The sequence below is a fragment of the Leucopleurus acutus genome, assembly GCF_964270905.1.
Source record: "Leucopleurus acutus genome assembly, chromosome: 7".
Classification (NCBI taxonomy): domain Eukaryota; kingdom Metazoa; phylum Chordata; class Mammalia; order Artiodactyla; family Delphinidae; genus Leucopleurus; species Leucopleurus acutus.
In genome coordinates this window covers 43,803,352-43,825,666 of record NC_139150.1, presented here as the reverse complement: position 1 = coordinate 43,825,666, position 22,315 = coordinate 43,803,352, and the positions used below count along the sequence as shown (strand labels likewise).

At 42.5% G+C, this 22,315-nt stretch overlaps 1 protein-coding gene across 3 annotated transcripts in view; it reads left to right on the top strand.

The window, feature by feature from the left end:
* Nucleotides 1-22,315, top strand: part of PCSK5 (proprotein convertase subtilisin/kexin type 5) — a 452,417-nt gene that overhangs the window by 352,036 nt on the left and 78,066 nt on the right. For 2 of the 3 annotated variants that reach the window (XM_082843247.1, XM_082843246.1), the window contains exons 21-24: nucleotides 4,151-4,253; nucleotides 10,172-10,308; nucleotides 16,830-17,036; nucleotides 17,383-17,451. In XM_082843247.1, coding sequence (XP_082699373.1) covers nucleotides 4,151-4,253; nucleotides 10,172-10,308; nucleotides 16,830-17,036; nucleotides 17,383-17,451 — 516 coding nt within the window. The remainder of the gene's footprint in view (nucleotides 1-4,150; nucleotides 4,254-10,171; nucleotides 10,309-16,829; nucleotides 17,037-17,382; nucleotides 17,452-22,315) is intronic. The other variant, XM_082843248.1, reaches the window with a different exon arrangement.

The following is a 22,315-nucleotide window of genomic DNA, read 5'->3' as shown; positions in this document are numbered from 1 at the left end:
TCTCAACCATGTTTGGTAGCTGCGGAGGATGTAATCAATGTTTACCTATTCTGGGTGAATTCATAAAGTTTATTTATAACTTAGACTTGTTAACACAAACACATTCTGCAATGTCATCAAGAAGTGGAACAGGCGGGCTAAGGCACTTGTGCTTGTAAACTTTTAAATTTACAAGTATTAATTTTTAAGATGTGCCTTCAACTGCTGAGACATCATTCCTCCCCACGAGACCCTACTGCCTCAGTGTCCTTTGAACTATTATAAGATGAGATGAGAAAGAAACTAAAAGGGGGATGAAAAAATTCTGATGACAGGAGAAAGATAATTTGGACATGATAATAATGGATGAAGACACCAGAAGGGAGAGCTTGGAGGCTGAGGTGGAGAACAAAAATATTGACCCCGGAGTCTGTGCTAAAGTGATTTTTCCTAAGAATTTTGTATATCACGCCTGTCATAAACATTCAGCTTCATTGTGCAATGAAAACAGATGACAAGAATTTACTGCTCCAACAACCAAAAAAATAGCAACTTGACTACGTCCTTGGAATCTGGTTTCTTTGCTTTCAAATGTGCAGTGGAACTCTTGTGCCTGCAAGGGCTGGGGGCAGTTGTTTATGTAACTCATTGGACGTCTACATAAATATGAAAAACGGGACAGGTTTCTCTATTCTCATCTGTTCTAAAGCCAGAGTTGGCTCTCAAGTTAAGAGGCATGCAGACTGGAGAGAGATGCACAGTTTAGCTGTCTTATGCTGATTCTCTTACATAAGCTTCTAGGTTATGAGATTTTCTCCATTTTGTTTCCAAATGGTAGGAGGAAGAGACATGTTTTAAGAGTCACTTATCAGGGAAGAAAAATGCTTCCAAAGGTTTTAGGTTGGGGAGAACTTTTATAGATCCGAGGATGGTGGGAGATGTGAAGAAAGGACTAAAGACAGACTGGTGGAGAAATATCCTGAGGAAAGATTAAGAGCATTAGATGGAGAGAATGGCCAAGAAAAAAAGACTAACTTCCTCAGAGACAGACGACTGGTGAACATTCAAGAAGATAGGAATTTTGACATTGAAAAAAAGGATGCTGGGGAAACAGTATCTTATCAGAAAATTAGGTAGTGAGGTCATATTCTGAGAAAGAATGGGGAAAGAATGGTGGGACTGAGTCTTGGGAAGGTTGGACCAGCCCAAATGAGGAATGCAAGAGGGAACTAAACAGATGAATGAAGGGATGACCAAGCAGCCTAGGGCACCACCTGGGTAAGCTAGACTCATAATGGGGCATAAGAAGGTTGTGTCTGGAGTGGGTACTTGAAATCTCAGAGATGGGGCAATTCCAAGTGAGGATTATATCTAAGGTGGCACTTTGTCAGCACCAACAGAAGCCATAATAGTTGAGCAGATCAAGGAAGTGCAAGGCCAAGCTGTCAGTGCCACCTACTGGCTTACGGAAGCCAATGAGGAGCAAATCAGATACAGAGGAGAGTTTAAAATGTTCACAGTAATAACTGAATAACCCTTGCTTGACCTAGCCATGCATCATCTGTAATTACAAAGGAGACTTTTGGTGTAGGTGTGGGATAACTCGCAGAACCATCTAAATATCAGTTGATTTAGCAGACCAAGGTATATTTAGTCTAAAATCCTACCCTAGCATTGACTCTAATATATCATGAAGATTAAGGTGGACAGCTATCAGGAGTTGGGAGACCCAAACCACTGTCTCAGTTCCTATAGGCATGGACGCCAACGCAAAGGAATGGTCTTTGCCTCTAGGTCTAGCAGAGTCCAGCGTATGCCCTTGTTTTTTGTTTCAGACTTTAACCTAGACTGTCCAAGAGGTCAAAGACACGTGGCCAGCATTTGCATTATATCTCTTAAAAATCGTTCTACTCAAAAATCTTTGAGAAGCCAAGAACAGGGCCCATTTAATTTCTATATCTCTAAATCTCACCTAGTACCTGGCACATAGATGTTCAGAAAATATCATGGAATGAATGAGTGAATGAATGAGTGAGTGAGCTGTGCTATGATCCTACATTTCTCTAGAATACACTTTCTTTGGGTTTAGGAGCCTCTGTAACCCTCCCCCATTCCTGTTCCACGCAGCACACATCTTGTGAAAGACACATAGCTGTCATCTAACTCTGTGAACACAAATTGCTTTCGTCAGCCGTGTAGGCATGATCTACTTCTTCCTAGTTGGTCCACCCTGGATCCTCTGCTCTTTATCTGGCTGATGCCTGGACTGATGACTGCTCCGTTGGTTGTGCCTTGCACAACAAAAGTGGAAGAGGTTTCAGCAAGGGCAACAATTAAGAGGGGAATGGGGGAGCCTGAAAAAATAAAAAAAGAAGGCTGCAGAACTATAATGCCTGTCTTGAGTGAGACAGTCACATCTTGATGTCACCACTCCTACTAGACAGAAGCCCCAGGTTTTTTCTGCCTCAGGACTGCTGATTACCAAGAGTACACCTAGTCCATTCTAACACCTTTGTGTGATTAGTAGAAGGTGCCCCTTACAGAGGCAGAGGCTGTCCAGCTTGGTGAGATGAACATTGGGGGGGGGGGGGATTTCCACCTCCACTTGACCATTTGAGAAGGCACCTTGCACAGTGAACAACCTGCGCATTTACATTCTTTGCCCCCTCTTGTTCCTCACTCTTTAGGGGCTAGGACTTCTGGGAGTCACTCCTGGGCTGAGAACCACAGTCCCATTCTGAAGGTTATGTATCAGATTTCTGGTCCACACCGTACCTTGGCAACTATTAGAAGGCACAGAAGAACAGAGTCCAAGATGTGCCGCGTGTTGCCACTGTTAGATGCTTGCATTGCTCTGAGTATGTACTTTTCCCCATTAGTTAACGAAACCAATAGAATAACTCTCTGTGAAAGGCTTTTTCTGCCATTAAGGGCAAATTCTGGTTGCCTCTTCATTTTCACTTTTGTGGTTTAGTGCTAGCAAGTGGAAGACTTATGTAGGTAAGGTTTACCTGACCCAACTCTGCTAGTTCAGTAAAGCTATGGAAAAGGGCAGAGAGGTAGACTTCCCTACACTCCTCACCAGTCAGGTCCAAGTTGCCAGGGCTTTTTGCAAGGCAACTACAATAAATCAGGCAGTGAACCTTGGAGTCTGCATAACACCCCTCGATCAAACCGAGGGTGCGTCTTGCTCCCACACTCTTCTGGCTGGATCTCAGATGAACAATGTTCAGACAGGCTTAGGGGCTGTGAAAGTTGGGGCTGATGTGGGAGGCAAGTGAAGGTTGTGACTCTACTGAAATCTGAACCTATATTTTCTGGGCATGATCAGTTTCCAAATCACACAAAGTGGCTCTTTGGATCAGACTGAAGACACTTTTTGACTTTTTTTTTTTTTAAGACAATGTCAGAAGAGGATGTGTGTAGTGTGAATAGAGGGTTGAATTCAATGAATAGACACCCATCATGAGGTTATCACCTGCAATGAGGTTGGCCTCTCTCCACCACCTTTGCCGTGGGAGAAATTTTTTAAATGTCCACAAGTTCATGAGGCTCAACTTGCTTCATGGAAAGTTCATGTGGAAAGGCCTCATCTTGGTCTTTCCTTGGGAGAGATAAACTTTCTAAGTCAATGAAGAATTCTCTGGCTATCTCTTTATTGTTACTCTTTCAGGGTGAGATGCAGCTCACATCTGTCCAATGTCAGCCAAGATTCAATTCCCATTTTTGACTAGTAACCACAATCCCCCCCAGAGCGGTGGGACAAGATCTGGGTGGGTCCTGCCCGTGGCTTGACTTCGACCAAGATTATAACTGGGCTCGTCACGGGCCAGGAGCCCTCAGGTTTTAACAGGAACATCAGTAGGAGCTCAGTAAAGGGGTATTATGGGGCGCCCGGCCCCCCACCCCAGCCTCTCCCTACTTATAAAATCTGTAACACATGTTGACTAGATCCAAAATTATGTCATGCCTCATAACTTTTTGAGGTTCCAACTTCCGGGGCCCTTGGGAGAAGAGCAGACTGGCTGCTGAAGCCATTCAAGGTCTCTTCTCTCTGTGTTGTCTCCATCGCTTTTGGGCAGCCACAGAGGGAGCTGGCTGCTCTCAGACTGACAGCCCAGACAGCACTGCCATGCAGAAATGTGATAAACAACTAGATTTTGTTCCCCAGGAGAATACGTCGATGAGCACGGCCTCTGCCAGATCTGTGAAGCCTCGTGTGCCGAGTGCCGGGGGCCAACCTGGGAAGACTGCACTGACTGCCCCAGCACAAGGTGAGTGAGCTTTCTTGTATCTCCTGGGGTTGGGAGTTCATGAGATGCAGGAGGGAGAGAGGAGGTGCTTACCACCTAGAAGCACCCCTTGGGCCTACAGGAAAAAGAATCAAACTCCTTCCCCTGACACAGAAACCTGCTGTGGTCTGGCCCAAGGTCAGAGGTCTGTAGTGTCCTCCCCCTATGATGCCCCGTAACCACTGTGAGAATCGGTTCCCTGGACACTACAGGGGCTTTCTCATCAGTGAAGGTGGTGGTGGCTTTGATGCCTAGAATCTCATCCCTTTCTGCACACCCATCCCTCAACCATCATCTCCATCTGCTAATAAAATATCTACCCCTATTTCTAGAGTTAGTTCAAGGGTGAACTGTTCTATGAAAGCATTTTTTTTACCTCTTTCCAATAGAATTAACCTCACCCTCTTTATGTTCCCCTGCGCTCTGTACAAACTTCCATAAGTGCACCTGTGACATTTTCAGACATTGACTTACAATTCTACTTGTTAGACTGTTAAGCCCCTTGAAATACTCATCTTTGTACCTCCATTACCTATCACAGTGCTAAGAAAACAGTAGGCACTCAATCAGTGTTTGATAACTGAATGAATGAGGAAACAGTAAGTATCCGAATGGGATGAGCATCTTTGCTAATACATTGAGAATTTATAATGAAGAGAGTTGGGAGCCCGTTGCATTTTTAATCAACACTCCTCTAATTCTAGCACTTAATATTTGTTGGCCTCATCTTCTCTGATAAATGCGTAGGAAGCAAGCTTTCTCCCAAGACCAGTATAATGAGGCTGCTCCAGTGGCAGGTGAGTCTCTAGGATGGACGTTCCCTCTGCCTTGAACAACAGTCATTTCACCTAATTCTTTATCAGGACTGTAATACCCTGAGTAGGAACTGTAGTGTATTTGTCTCCTTATTCCCCTACAGTGATCAACACATAGTCGTAGTTCAATAAATGTATATGTTATTGAACTTGTTGAAGTGTGTAATTAATATCATGAGCTTGGTTCTCCAAATAGCTCCCTCAGAAAGAGAAAGAGAGAGAGTGAGAGGAGGGAAGGAGGAAAGGAAGGAAACACAAAAGAACAGTCTTATTAAGAATTCTTAATGCTGTGATAACATTTTCTAAGTGTCTCTTTAAGATACCTATGCCTCTTGAGTTTGCTTTAAGCCAGCTTCAAGGCATGCTGTTAGATACAGACAACATTTTGAAAACAGGTCCTTTTTCTCCTCTAACTCCTCACATCAACAATCAAATGCCATTGCGTGTTTGGACATCTTTGAACCAAGGGAACTTTTTAGCATTTGTTTAATAGGGCAGCTACCATCGTCCAGTGTACATTGTGGAAGTTATGATTGTCCCAGGCTCACCAGAAGTGAGAAAAAAATTCAACTACCATCAGTGGCCATTTTTTTAAGAATCGAAGCTCATTGGTACAAGAAGATCAGAGGTACACCTCCTGCGCCACTTGAATAGGCTTTAGCAACCTATTCTTTAGCTTTTGAAGATAGAAAAGCATGTGTATAGATCTCAAACCAGGTGTCCTCCTGGAAATCCTATTGCTCAGGAACAATTTTCTTCTCATCCCCCTGAGCGCTCCATTTCTTTCCCCATTTCTCTTCCTTGATGTCAGTTACTTGCAAATACATCCAAGAAAGGGGACCGCATCATGGCAATGAACTAGCTGACTTTTCTTATCTGCATTTTCCAGAAAGGGGTTAGAAGATGAGGAGAAAGAAATTATTTTGAAAGATGGTGTCGTTGACTTATTTGTCCTCAAAGGGCAGCCACGTATTTTCCTTAAGGTTTTTCCGAAGTATTTCCTTGAGTGGAATCAGGTCTACTCAAGACGGTCTTGAGCACCTGCTTTATGTCCAGCTCAGAGTTAGGTGCAAATCCATGGATTTTTATAGGTGGTTCAGGAGGTCAAAGTCAAGGGTTGGTGAAGCACTCAGGGACCAGAACACTGGGGGAGATTTAACACCCTAGGCCTGAAGCAAACCCTACAGCCATAGAAGAAGGGATGCCTGATAGAAACTGGAGCTGGAGGGAACATAGCCACTCCAGAATCAGGGAGGAGGAAGCCAGGTTGTGGCTCCAGTGGAATAAATACCCCAGTCTCTCTCTCCCCCCACCCTCAGATCTCCTACTGGTGTTTCCCTGTCTGAAACACCTGGATGCCAATGGGGAACACCATTTACAAGTGAGGGAAGTGAGCTTGGGGACACGGTCTCTAGTGGGCACTTCCAAGGCATAGCAGGTCAGAGAATGGCAGAAAATGGATGTGGGGTGGGGGTAAGGGGTAAGGTGAGGCAAACAGAATAAACTATTGGTCACTCTGAGTTTCTTCCTATTCTTAAGCTTTTGGGGTATCTCCAGTCCTGGCACAATAAAGGTCATCCCTAAAGGAGTTTTTATCTGGGAAAGGAATGTTAACCTTTAACTTAGAGGTTTTCTTCAAAACAATATGAGAGGGAAGTAAATCACTGGGGATGTAGATGAAATAAGATTGGCCATGTGTTGACAATTATTGAAGCTGAGTGATGAGTACATGGGGGGGTTCTGTTATGTCTTGTTTATTTTATATATGTTTAAAGTTTCCATAATAAAATTTGAAAAAATAATTTAACTCTGAAGTTGTTTTAAAGGAAGTTGAAACTTGAAAATCTCTCTCTTCGTCTTCTAGCTTTCCCTCTACATTTCTATAAACCTTTGGGTTTATCAGCTCCTTCAAGATGATTAAAAACTTGGGGGAAGCAAGTATCGTCTTTGCCACCGCTGTTTAACACATCTAGCTCTGTAATGCCAGGAAATTACAGTAAATGCCCTTGTGATGGCTTTAGTTAGACCAAACCAACGATCAGCGCAGAGGACCAGCTAACTCTGACTTGCAACTCTTCTGTTCCAGTTCACATCTCTCTCTCTCTCTCTCTCTCTCTCACACACACACACACACACACACACCCTGGGGCTTCTGGAAAATTTAGTTCCTATGTTGAGAGCTTCACCTCTGCCCAGCTCTTCAGCACTTGGTTTTGCCACCTTCTTCCTTTCCATGAGCCTGATGGACCTGGAATGGTTCACAGCTTATGAAAAGGCCAAGAGCGTACGTGACTTGGGAAGAGAAGGGCTTCCCCTGCAGAGATGAGCTTGCCTGAGTGTCCTAGAAATCCACAGACTAGATGATTGGTGGTCCCAGAGATGGCTTGAGTTCCCTTTAAAGAAAATTTTCATCAGCCCCATGGGGCCCAGAACAACATATCTCTTCTCCTCCACTAGGGGAGATTTGTTGGTGGTGGTAGAAATCTGTGTCACTTGAAATGGGACTTTTCTTCAAGTTCCTTAGCAATTGTTTTTGAGCAGGATGGGGAAGTTGCAAGAGATGATGTAATTCAGTGCCTTCACTCAAGCACGACTGTTGTCCTTATCATTCGATCTTTATAAAGAATCACGTTCTTACAAAAACTGGGTATGTCACCTGTGCTTTCTTCAGGGCAGAGACAGAGGGAGGTGGTTTGAAGCACAATTATTTGCTTGGTACTTTCTTAAAATAAGCTCTCAAGTAAGAAAGACAGCCCCTTCCCTACATAAACATGGCAGCGCTACACCATCTGCTTCACCTCCGTACCCACCCAAGTTCGCGAAGGGTTTTAAATGGTTCCAACCATTGACAGTATTAGATCACCTCTCTCAAGAGAAATAATTGCCCCAAACCAATCTGTCATCTCTTCCTATAAAGAACAAGATGTACTTTCCATCTCTTTTTCAACTTAATTTAGCAAGAAAATGAACCTTCACAAATAAACATGCCCCATTCTCGTTTTCAGTGGAGAACAGAGTAGTTCATTTGTTTAAAAACCTCAGAAAGCTCTTATATAGTTTTTTCTTAAAGGGAGGTTTTTGTTTTGTTTCCGTTTTTTTAACTAGCCACAACCAAATTATTCCTTGACAAATCTTCTAGCTAAAAAGCCAGAGCAAGGGTGGGACCAGGATATTCCCAGCTGGCATTAGTGCCATCAGCTAAAAGTCTGGAGCACAGTCTTCTCTTTACGGGTCATGGTGCAGGAGATCTGTTTTGACTTGGACGACCAGCTGTGTGTGCATGTCTGGTTAGGGCTGGGATTCCACACTCTGCAGCAGGCCAAAAGGATTGTTGACTCCAGTGACGCTGGGTATGGTGACCAGAGCCTGAGGGGCTGAGGATCCAAGAACGAGGTGTCCTTCTTGTATGCTTGGCCTTAATCCCATTCTGTTTCCAAACAGATGCAAATGACACAGACTTTCAGGGACAGATGGAAGACTGCAACTGCAGCAACACATATTCAAGATGCCTTGTCCCCACCCCAATTTCCTCCAAACCTGGTATTGAAATGCCAATCCTCCATTTAGGGCTGATTCTAGCTATAGAAACAGAGGGATTTAGACAAGTTAAATACCACCCCAGGAATGAGTTGCTCAAGACCTACACTTGGCCTTCTGTGTGACATCCAGACTGGGGAGAGAGAGAGAGAAAAAGCCTAGCTTTGTTTGCAGGCCCTCAGTGGATGCCACCATCACACCCTTGGAGGCATCACACCCTCACGACTGACACAGTAACTACTGCTCTAAGGGAGCTCTCTGAGATGCCAGTTTGGCATCACCTGTATTACTTAGGTAGGAATCATTTAGCAAATTCCATAGTAACCCAGACTACCACTGAGAAGCTCTCCAAGTATGCTCTCTAGACCAGCACCATGAACATCATCTAGGAACTTGTGAAAAATACAGAATCTCGGCTCTCTCCCCACAGAAACTCTGAGGGTGGAGCTCCCCGTCTCACTTCATCCATTCACATGACCCATCTGACTCTTGCACTTAGACATTGTGGATTTTCTTCTGAGGAAAATTCTTGGACACAATTTACTTCATCACATTTGCTCTTGGGATTACTTCCAAGGGAAAGAAGAAGCAAAACTTTGAAAACATTAACCATCACATTATGGTGTGTATGTATATATATATATATATATATATATATATATATATATAGTATGTGTATAAAACCAAAGGTTTTAGAAGCCCACATGCTAACTTATCTGCAGTGCCCTTGTAGGTGATGGCAAACATGGTCAGAAAATAGAGACTGTGGTACCCTATACATCAGGAAATACTTGCAAAAATGACAGAGTTCAACTATATATAGAATAGATACCTAATAAGAACCTACTGAATAGCACAGGGAACTCTATTCAATACTCTGTATCACCTGTATGGGAACAGAATTTTAAAAAGAGTGGATATGTGTGTATGTATATCTGACTCACTTTGCTGTACAGCAGAAACTAATACAATATTGTAAATCAACTATACTCCAATAAAAAAATTAATTTTAAAAAAGGAATCAGAATTCATGGATTACTTGCCGTATATGTAGGTCAAGTTTATAAGTAGCACCTAAACTACAGGATGGTGCTTCTTTGGGAGCCCTTGGACTTGACATTCCCATTGCAAAGTGTGGGCATGCTGATAACTAAAGAAAGAATATTTACTCCAAGGCCTCTGGATTCAAAAACCCATCTAGTGTCTTCAAAGTTCAAAGACCTCCATCTGAGTGTTGGCCGGGTTTGGCTGGAGCCTACAGTGTGGGTTTAATCCCCGGGGTACTGGTTACTTTGTTTGAAACCAGAATCAAGATTCCATCCCCAGCCAGTTCCTGGCATGCCTGCTGTTGGGTCCAAATCTCTGGCCAAGGATGGGTACATGACCAATATTCCCCATGTTCTAAGATGATCAGTCCCAGGCATCACCCTTGTTTCTCGAACAATAAAACCAAGAATGTGCAGCGAAACACAAACACCACATGTTCTAGTACTTAACATCATTCCATAAAGTCACCCTTACAAACTCTAAAAGTCTGGTTTCTTCTAGGATTTTTGATGATGGTCGCTGCGTTTTGAACTGTCCCTCGGGCAAATTTGAATTTAAGAACCAATGCCATCCATGCCACTCCACCTGCCAAGAATGCCAAGGAGATGAGCCCTCCAACTGCACCTCCTGTGGAGTAGGTGAGGGAGTCTGGTTGCTTGCTTCTTCTTCCTGCTGCAAACCTGCTCGCCCACTGGACATTATTTGGTTTGACTAAAAAGCTTCATCTCTGGGGACAAGGGGGTGAGATTAGACAGCTGTCTGTTCATTAAAGAGTATGTACAACCTTGAAGTTTCTGCTTGTTGTCAGGACACAAGTTCAAATTGTTGGAGACACAGACCCGCTGCCCCTGAGGAGATGAGAGAGAAACTAAGAGATGTCTTTCCAGAGAAGAGGAAAGAAAGGGCATGCAAACACGATGACAGACGTGAGCTAGACAAAACTAAGACTCATTGAGGTGAAAGTGAAAAGCTAGGAAATTAAGGCAGACATATTTGGTCTTTAAGAGAAATAGCGTACTAGAGGTTGGGTCAGGGTCTCCTCAGCCCTGAGCTATGCCATTTAGAAGTTGTCAGAGCCCTGTGGGAACAGAGTAATCTTTTCCAAACACAAATATGACCTTTTCCGTCCCAGCCTTAGCAATGCTAAAGTTTCTGCTGTCATTAAATTATACTCCATGATCTCTCAAGTCCTCTGTAGTTTGACCCTTGACTCCTCTCCAGTCTCCCTACATATGATGGCCCCCACTTTGACTTCATGGGGGACTAATTCATATCTTATTTGACCTACAGAACACTTTAAAATTTGAGCCAAATTGGGAAATTTCAAATAAAAACCTGGGTTTTTGGTTTCTCTTGAAAACTTGGAAGATCTGGCAACACTGCTCCATATGGCCCCCAAATGGTTGACTGGAGACCATCGGGGCTGCTCTCCAATTCATCACAGTCCCCACCCCTCCCAGCTGTCTCACTAATCTTGAGGCTCTCAGTTACCACCATCATGACATTTACACGGTTTTTCTAATAGGAGAGAATTATTTAGCTTCGTTCTTGCTTGTAATAAAACCAAGAAAAATGAAGAATAAATGAAGAGCAGCGTGCATTTGCAGAAAAATGAGAGATAACACATTTCTTTGTAAAAATTAAAATGATTTCTTTGTGTTTCATATATAAACAAAGTATATCTGTCAAATTTTACCTCTAGCCTGCTTATTCTGTTCCCTTTCTCATCTGTAAGATGGTGATCATGGCTGCCTTCTTCTAGGATTATTATGAAAATGAAATGAGGTAAAATAATAAAGCACTTAGAATGGGGTGGGGTGCGTAGGAAGTACTCAATAAATATTAGCAATTCTTATTATTATCACTACTATTACTACTGTTACTGTTTGTACCTGCTTGCTCCTGCGAGCATTTCAGTCTCTCTAGCTGTTCAGACTTCCCTTGAGATGTTCCGCAGCCACTGTCTACCTGATCTCCTTCTATTCATCCTTTAGGCCTCCATTTCAATGGCATTTCCTCAGTGAAGGCTGCCCTAACCTTCTTGTCTAGGCTAAGCCCCCTTCATGTGAGCACCCTTGGAGCCCAGCACTTCCCATTCACAGGCCTCCTCACCCTTGCTATCTACCTTGTCCATCAGACTCTGTGCCCTGTAAGAGCAGTCAATGGTTTCTACCTGTTTTCTGCCGTATTTCAAGCACGGCACAGAATCTGGCATATAGAAGGCACACAGTAAATAGATGGATGAATGTATGGTTCAGTAGAAACAATATCGATCAGAAAACCTGGATTCTAGTCTCGGCTTTGTCACTAATAAACTAGAAGACACTAACCCAATCACTTCACCTCTTTATGTCTCTCCATGTTTGTAAAAAGGAGGAGAATGGACAAGATGGCATCTAAATTCCCTTTCACATTTAAAACACACTAAATCATCGTATATATACACAACTAAGTAGCAGCTTAAACGCTAAACAAGTACCTAAAACGTTCTAAGCATCCTATGGCTACTTGGACCAATCCACACATAAAATGCCCTGACATTTCTTCTGTGTTTTCTATTTCAAAGTCTGCGTTTAACCTGTTCTCTTAACAAAATGTATTGTGGTGCCAAGGGGGAGAGGAGGTAGGGGAGGGAAGGACTGGGAGTTTGGGATTAGCAGATGCAAACTATTATATGGGACGGATGAACAACAGTGTCCTACTACATAGCCCAGGGAACCATATTCAATATCCTGTGATGAACCATAATGGAAAAGAATATGAAATATACATATATATATGTATAGCTGAGTTACTTCTCTGTATAGCAGAAAAAAAACACAGCTATTTTTTTTACATGTGTTAATATCACCACTGATCTCATCCGAAAAGTCTGAGGATTGGGGAGCTGTCAAGCTCACAAGCACATGCGATAAACACAACATTTAAATCAACTATACATCAATAATTTTTAAAAATGTATTGTGCCCCTCCCACGTATAAGTTACTCTACATAGGTACCACGGAAAATGCAGTAAATAATAGCGTGATACTCACTTTCAAGGAGTTTCACGATCTAACAGAGGGGTGTGTCCTCATGTATTATAAAACAGGAAGATATGAGATAGAGACTGAATGAATGGTAGCAACCCTACTACAGGTCGCTACTTTCAGCGGTAGCGAGAACAGGAGGCTCCCTGAAGAGGGAAATGTTGAGCGGGTTCTGATTAGCAGGGTTTTATTAGTGCAGCTAATCCATGAGGCAGTGCTGCAGAAGACAGATGATGGAACGGATGCAGTTCTATATCAATAAGCTTTATTCAAAGGCTGAAATTCCTCTGGCTAGGGAGTCCCACCTCCACACATAAGCCTGTCCCATCTCTTTGTAGAAATTTCACCCCTTGCTTAATTGTAACTTTGTTAATGTTGGGTCTGAATCCTTTTGGAAAGGCAGATCTGCAGCTCTATTAGTGAAAATCCACTCTAAACTCTCTTCCAGGTTTATCCTCTACCAAACTGAGCCCGAAGCTAACTTCTACCAATCATACAACAGCTTCAGTAAGCAAAATGTTGGAGTAAACTTCATAAAGTTTATTTTCAGAGTCCCTCAGCCTTTCTTTCCTCCTTTCCAGCAATCCTGTTCCCTTCCTGCCTTTCAACCCTCAACCTTCCTTTCCTCCGGCAGACATCCAATGCCTTCACGTTGGTCCACCTTCTCTTCTAACAAAATCGGTTGCCCAGAAATACTCTGGAAGCAGTTAATTACTCCTCAGTATAAATGAAAGCCAATCTGAACCTCTTTTGGAGTTCCTTGATTTTTAATTCTTGTCTCCTATTACCTCATGAACGGCTTTGTCACATAACAAAAATATCAGCACTTCTACTACAAGAACCGGCCCCTCCCCCCCTATCATTACATGAACTTAAGTTCTGAGACTCTGGGCAAGTAGCCAAAACTTTACGCATGATATTCGAATCACTGAGGTGTCCAAATAGTCATCCAAAGCTAAGTGAGCTGCCATGCTCTCAAGCTAGTAGAAATATCAAATCTTGGCATAATCCTGAACCAATCACGTGGGGAAAGCTGGCCATTGTTAAGGCACCTAAGTGACTTCCTTTTGTACGGTCCGTGTATTTTAAACAACAAGACCCTTTACATCTCTGTCCTTTAAACCCAAATTATAATACCCAGAGGGGTCCAAATAGCAAAGCCATATCTGAACAATAAAAATGGAATTGGAGGGACTTCCCTGGTGGTGCAGTGGGTAAGACTCCACACTCCCAATGCAGGGGGCCTGGGTTTGAGCCCTGCCCAGGGAACTAGATCCCACATGCATCTGCAACTAAGAGTTCGCATGCCACAACTAAGGAGGCACCGTGCCGCAACTAAGGAGCCGGCAAGCTGCAACTAAGACCTGGTGCAACCAAATAAATAAATAAATAATAAAATGGAACTGGAGAACATTTCCTCTAATATCTGAACCCATCATCATTCATTTTTAAGATAGTTGATCCAGGGACTTCCCTGGTGGCGCAGGGGTTAAGAATCCACCTGCCAATGCGGGGGATACTGGTTCGATCACAGGTCTGGGAAGATCCCACATGCCATGGAGCAACTAAGCCCATGTGCCACAACTACTGAGCCTGTGCTCTAGAGCCCGTGAGCCACAACTACTGAAGCCTGCATGCCACAACTACTGAAGCCCGCACATCTAAAGCCCGTGCTCTGCAACAAGAGAAGCCACCACAATGAGAACCCTGCGCACCGCAACGAAGAGTAGCCCCCACTCGTCGCAACTAGAGAAAGCCTGCACGCAGCAGCGAAGACCCAACGCAGCCAAAAATAAATAATTTTTTCTTTTTTTTTTTTTTTTGCGGTATGCGGGCCTCTCACTGTTGTGGCCTCTCCCGTTGCGGAGCACAGGCTCCAGACGCTCAGGCTCAGCGGCCATGGCTCATGGGCCCAGCCGCTCCGCGGCATGTGGGATCCTCCTGGACCGGGTCACGAACCCGTGTCCCCTGCACCGGCAGGCGGACTCTCAACCACTGCGCCACCAGGGAAGCCCAAAAATAAATAAATTTAAATAAATAAATTTTTTAAAAAAGATTGTTGATCCAGATGGATATGTTGGAAAAATAGGAATATTGACAAACATGAATTCACTCACTCATTCATTCGGTCGTTCAACAAATATATATTTAGAACTCACCATATGCCAAGCTTCCCTTAAGCCTCTGGATCTTGATTTGACATCATGTGAAGGTGTAGGGAATGTATAGCAACAGCTGGATGGAGGAGAGGGTTAGCTTTTCACTGCTCTCCCTAACATATTCCTACCTACATGTGAGAAGGTTGGCACTTTGTAAAACAGAATCTTTTCTCAATGAGTCACGGTAGAAATGAGAAGAACAAAACTTGGAAAGTTGACCTTTTTGTGGTTTCCTGAGATTCGAGGTCCCACCAGATTGGGGTTTTGTGCTCCACAACCTTGATCTATAGCTGTAGAATCGCCAAATGCACATTACATCCTCCCAAACACTCTCCTTCCCTTAGAGGATAATGTTCTTCCAGGTCTGACCTGGAGACTGCAAACACTTTTTTCTCCCACCTCTTTGGACACTTCCTTTATTTTCTTTGTCCCATGGGAACCAGCAGACTTCTGGCATGAAATCACCATCAGAAAAAAGGGAGCTTCAGAGTCCATAATCCAAGGCTGTGATTTTTAAATTGTATTTGAAATAGGGCTTTAATCACATAAGTACATTAGGTTAAAACCTTTGAAAGTGCCTAGTTTACAGGTAAAAAACTGTCGAATGTGAGCAATTTCATGTGGTTCAATCTAGTATTCAATATTATACTGACTTTCAGATTTCGCACTTGTAACATGGGGTTAGTGCTATCTTTACAAATTCAGCAGCCTTGAAATTTTAGAAAAAAGATTTATTTATTATTTTTTTATTTTATTTACAATTGGCTGCATTGGGTCTTAGTTGTGGCACACAGGTTCTTCGTTGTGGTGCACGGGCTTCTCTCTAGTTGTGGCCTGCAGGTTTTCTCTTCTTTAGTTTTGGCATGAGGGCTCCAGGGTGTGTGGGCTCTGTAGTTGTGGCGCATGGGTTTCAGGGTGGATGGGCTCTGTAGTTTGCAGCACGCAGGCTCTCTAGTTGAGGCACGCAAGCTCAGTAGTTGTGGCATGTGGGCTTAGTTGCCCCGCGGCATGTGGGATCTTAGTTCCCTGACCAGGGATCGAACCCATGTCCCCTGCGTTGGAAGGCAGACTCTTTACCACTGGACTACCAGGGAAGTCCCAACAGCCTTGCATCTTGAAGGTCAATGGTTCTGGGTCTTCGTGTGGTAGATCACATTATGAGTGAATTCTAGACCCAGTTATTTTAGGTAATGCAGATATTTTCAGAGCCAGGGGCATGTGGGAGACCTGATTCAGAGAAGATGGATGCCCTGGGCACACTTAGCACAAGCAAAAACTCCAGGGGGTGGGAGGTAGGAGGCCTCTAGGTGCATCTACATTAATCTTATGTGTTTAAGTGTATGATTAGAACTGATTAGAATCCTTTTGCATTGATTATGATAGCTTGGAATTGATTCGAATTTTCCATTCCCTCCAGGGGCAACATTGGGTCTTCTGCAGGAGCAGATTCCCACAGTCTCATACTGGGAGTACTGCTGATTCTTTCCTTGTAGAGTCCAATGTTGACAGCCACTCAGAACTTCCAGGAATTCATATGAAGGAGTCAAAGAGGCATGTTTGGTTGAGTGCTTCAATAGACTGTCAATACAGGATTGGTAGCTGTGCAAAAAGTCAGTCCTTATACAGTTAACACAAGTGTGTGATTCTGATAACAGAATTCAAAATCATTCTAAAAGATTGCACTATCATAGAAATGCATCTATCATCAAGCATTTGTTTATTCTCATGGGATCTCTATAGTCCCCAACTCTGTGAGCTCCTACAGACACCAAAAGGAGCCCAAGGAAGTCTTTTCAACTTCAAGTTCAAAGATACTGCATTTTCTATTCAACCATTTTTATCTTTCTGGTCTACTGGGAGCAAAAGCAGTTGGTCATATCTTTTTAATAAAATGACTTCAGTTATATTACCTTCATGGTTAATTTTGTACATTTTCCTTCTTTTAATTTTGCTCATTTCTATCTGTTTAGATAAGCATGGCCGAGAGCGGTTCCTGTACTGGGGAGAGTGCCGGGAGAACTGCCCCACAGGCCACTACCCTGACGAGGGCCACACCTGCCGGCCTTGCCCGGACAACTGTGAGCTTTGCCACAGCTCACACGTCTGCACACGATGTGGGCGTGGCTACTTCCTGGTGCCCTCCAACCGCACCTGCCGGAAGTTAGAGTGTGGACAAGGTAAGACTGCTTCATCACTTATATACCCAACTATGTTCCCAGAAACTGAACTTACTTCTTTAATAAATAAAACCTACCAACTTGATTTCAAAACTAGTTGCATGGCATACAGTCCAACTTTGTGCTATTTGTGCCCAGTCAAACTAATCTAATCTATTAAATTAATAGAAGGAGATAAAATGTGAAAATGTGGGTGACACATATATCCTCAGTCATGGTTGTGGGTTTCATAATTGCTCTATGATTTGCTTGAAAATAAGCTACACGCCAACATATTTTTATAGCAACTAATGGGTCTCCATTCAGTGAAAATGAAATTGTGCTTTTTACTCCTCTTATTGTATAGGTGAAGTCCAAGACCCAGACTACGAAGAATGCATGCCTTGTGAAGAAGGGTGTCTGGGATGCAGTTTAGGTACGTCCTCTCCCTTTTTCCTTAGAGTTGAAATAACTGTGTCCTTCTTCACACATCCTGTCATTCCTTCAACAGGGACTCTTGTCATTGTTGTCATCATCACTGTCACCATCAGTATCCATTAAGTAGGCTCACTTCCACGTAAACAGGGTCACAGTGAGAGATGCTCCCTTTTGAGGCAATGGATAGGTCACTAGTCTCCGCGAAACTCAAGTTTAGGAAAGGACAGGTATCATTTCCTCTGATTGTTAGCTAGTTGGCAGGTGATACCTACAGCAACCGCAGTTCAGGGTGCCTGGGACTCGGCCTCTGCTTAGCCTCTCAAGGTGACAATTTTGAAATGAGTAATGGTGGGAGAGAAATAAACTCAAGTGGAGAAATACATAATTACTCTAACTCACTCCGTACATGAAACACAAAAGCTTTTCAGAAGTTTGGGAATTTTCCTTTGCAAAAATGATTCTACTGCTTGGAGCCCAAGACAATCTTTTGAGAGGAAAGCAACATGGAGTCAGTAGAGTTTAAAATCCCCATCATACAATGAAAAGCACTTGCCAGTCTTCCGTATAATTCTCTAGCTCAAATTATTGCCTTCTCCTTTCTCCCCATGCACGCCTGGTTCTCCTGCGGAACAGGGTGTATCACACAGCACCATTGGATTGGACGTAAAATGAAAAATCGAGAGGCCACCAAACTCCAAGAGTGTATCTTAATGTAAATTTAGGCAAGATATTGACATAATTGGCACTTGGTCTTATGGATCTTTGAAAGGAAACCCAACCTAAATTAAAGATGGATGGGATAATCTTTCTTCATAGAGTTTCCATGAAACCCTGTGACTGCTTGACTCATGCTTCTAAAACTTCAATGTGCACACACATCACTAGGGGGATTTGTTAAAATGCAGATTCTGATTCAGGGGTCTAGAGTGGGGCCTAAGAATTTGCATTTCTAACAAGTTGCCAGTGAAGCCCATGCTTCATAAAGCACTCATGAAGTTGCAGGGGGTTAGACTGTGCCAGGATTAAGTAGACTTTTCATTGGCCTTACCTAATAGATTCCCTTAATTCTTAAATATTATACATGAGTTATAATTTATCTGATGACCATCACCATCTGTCTGCCTTCAATGGAAAGACGTATTATCTATAATATATGTAACTACAAAACAGAGTTTTGAGGAACTGGAATACCATTCCCCCATTACCTTCCACTATACAATGGAGCATATATTATTGGAAAATAAAATACAATAATAACTCCCACTTAAGAAGGGGGTAGCACTTAGAGTCAGAGATTTAAGGATAAAATACTAATTTTCTGGGAAACAAAAATAGATCTAAACTAAGTAATAAAAGTATTAAAATCTAAAAGATGAGTAAATCCCAGTGTTTCTTGTGAAGAGATGGGACGTAGTCTTTCTTACAGGGAGCAATGATAAATGTTTTTGACTACCTTGATTTCACTTTTTTGTCCATTTTGGACCATATTTGCCCATTTTCCCTGCTAAATTTTGTGGTCTCTTTTTATACCTTTGCTGTCGTGTGTTATGTGTCCATGCTAACATCTTTATGCATCATGGAGGGGTGTGTGTGTGTGTGTGTGTGTGTCTGTCTGTCTGTCTGTCTGTCTGTCTGTCTGTCTGTAAAATCTCAAACGTATGATTTTGGCTCTCAGGTTTAAAGAGGTGGATGAATATGTGTGGATCAGTGAGAATCTTGGCACGGGGGTGGGAACAGTAACAACCATGATCTGTATTGTACCCACCCTTCCCTTAGCTGATTCAGCTAAAGATGAGACTGAGATGTCTCTCCTGGATGATGAATTCCATAGCAGACCCCAGCAATCTGGGGACTCAAAATCCAAAAGAATCAGTTTTCAAAAAAAGAGATAAATTAGAAAGTTTGATTCACTTTACAAAGTGCTATTAAAATACTCATTCCCTCCTTTAAGAGACTTCAGTTGTCTACTATGTGCAGAGTGCTGGCCTTGGCAGTGGGAATTCAAAGGTGATATGACTGTGATTCTGCTGTGAGGCCCTCTCTGGCTGCCATAAGTGACACACCTGGAACCAAATCTTTTACAAGTCAAGCTGCCAGACTAGAGAGATGTATACAGTGTAGTAGGACTGCAGGAGAGGGTGACATAGAACATTCTGCTAATTTCTAACTTGAAATTTGAAAATTTCTCTTAATTTATTAACTCTCTATATGTTGAACCTTATTTATTTTTGTATTGTCTTAGCTGAAATCAATTATCATCTTATCTCTGAAGCTTTCGTTAATCTTTCCAATAGAATTAACTCTTTTTGCTTGTTTCCCCTGGTTTGTAGGCCAATGATAATACTTTTTACTGCTGATTTGTGTAATATTTGGTGTGTACACATCTTTCTGCCTAGAGAGTAAACTACTTCAGAACAAACTCTGTGACATATACACTGCTCCCACAAGAACTAGCAGCATGTCTAGGGTATAATAAAAGCACAATAAATGTGTAAACGTTTGTTGAATTGAATTTGAGGGTTGCCCAAATTCAAAGCAGAGACGCATGGCTCAGGACACACATGGATTTAGATACGTTTTCTCTAGTCAGACTGTGTCTATGGGCCTTTTATCAGGCTGAAAACAAACGGATAGCATTTTACATAATATCATTTTATTCTAAGAGGATTTGATGCCAAATCCTTTGTCTTTGTAACCAATATCTTAAATGGAAATTTCAACTAAGATAAATCTAAGTGTTCTAAATTACATTTCTTCACTAATTGAGAGGATAAGCAAATAGAATCATTTTTACACTTGACACTTGACTATAACCTAAGATTTGGGGCCCATACCTACATCAGCATTGACTTAATGACTGATTTTAATCAAATTGCTTAAGATCTCTTTACTTCCTTACCATATAGATAAAATAGAGATTAATGTGCCTTTATCTTGGCTCAGAAATGGGTGATGAAAACTGATTAATATTTGCGTACTTACTAAAACAGCAATAGTCCCTACTCTTGAGGGAAAATATACACAAATTTGAAAATTTTTAAGCTACTGAAAGAGAAAAAAACCATTTAAATTAAGTGCCACACTGGTCAGAATGGCCATCATCAAAAAATCTACAAACAATAAATGCTGGAGAGGGTGTGGAGAAAAGGGAACCCTCTTGCACTCTTGGTGGGAATGTAAATTGATACAGCCACTATGGAGAACAGTATGGAGGTTCCTTAAAAAACTAAAAATAGAACTACCATATGACCCAGCAATCCCACTACTGGGCATATACCCTGAGAAAACCATCATTCAAAAGAGTCATGTACCAAAATGTTCATTGCAGCTCTGTTTACAATAGCCAGGACATGGAAGCAACCTAAGTGCCCATCAACAGATGAATGGATAAAGAAGATGTGGCACATGTATACAATGGAATATTACTCAGCCATAAAAAGAAACGAAATTGAGTTATTTGTAGTGAGTTGGATGGACCTAGAGTCTGTCATACAGAGTGAAGTCAGAAAGAGAAAAACAAATACCGTACGCTAACACATATATATGGAATCTAAAACAAAAAGTAAACAAACAAAAAAAGGTCATGAACAACCTAGGGGCAAGATGGGAATAAAGACACAGACCTACTAGACAATGGACTTGAGGCTACGGGGAGGGGGAAGGGTAAGCTGGGACGAAGTGAGAGAATGGCATGGACATATATACACTACCAAACGTAAGGTAGATAGCTAGTGGGAAGAAGCCGCATAGCACAGGGAGATCAGCTCAGTGCTTTGTGACCACCTGGAGGGGTGGCGTAGGGAGGGTGGGAGGCAGGGAGACGCAAGAGGGAAGAGATATGGGGACATATGTATATGTATAACTGATTCACTTTGTTATAAAGCAGAAACTAACACACCATTGTAAAGCAATTATACTCCAATAAAGATGTTAAAAAATAAATAAATAAATATAAATTAATTAATTAAGTGACAGTTAAGGGGATAAATATATGTACCAAGTGAATTTAGCAAAGGGTGGAAGCCCTGGGCACTGAAGTGATTAAGGAAGGCTTCCAAGAAAATGCGACTTGAGATGAGCCTTAGAGTTTCCATGGAATTTAGACAGATAAGCGAGCAGGGCTGCACTATGGAGGGGCTTTTGACCTAGACAATCGCAGAAAAAAAGGTTTGGAGGGAAGGATTTCTGCCATGGATTTTAGGACACTAATTTTGCAGAAGGAATATAATACTGCAAATACAAGGGAATAGGCAATCACTTTAGAGTGACTGAAGATCATAACTTGAATTCTGGACTCATGAGTTTGTGCCTAAAAGGGAATAACTGAAGGTTATTATAGAAAAAAAAAAGAGAGAATTTTTTGAAGAGGTGTTTCAAAAAGATTAATGTTGTAACTCCAATAACTGTGTTGAGGGTAGTTGAAAGGGAGTGAAGTTGCAAGCAGAGAAACCAGCTAGATGACTATTTCAGAATTCTGGGTCTGAAGTAACAGGAGCCTGATCTAAGGTAAGAGCCAGGAAGTTATGAAGAAAGAGATAGGTTTTAAAAATCACATGAAATGGACTTCCCTGGTGGCTCAGTGGTTAAGAATCCGCCTGCCAATGCAGGGAACACGGGTTCAAGCCCTGGTCCGGGAAGATTCCACATGCCACAGAGCAAGTAAACCCATGCACCACAACTACCGAGCCTGCGCTCTAGAGCCACAGCTACTAAAGCTCTCACACCTAGAGCCCGTGCTCCGCAACAAGAGAAGCCACCACAGTGAGAAGCCCATGCACCACAACGAAGAGTAGCCCCCGCTCGCCGCAACTAGAGAAAGCCTGCACGCAGCAATGAAGACCCAAAGCAGCCAAAAATAAATT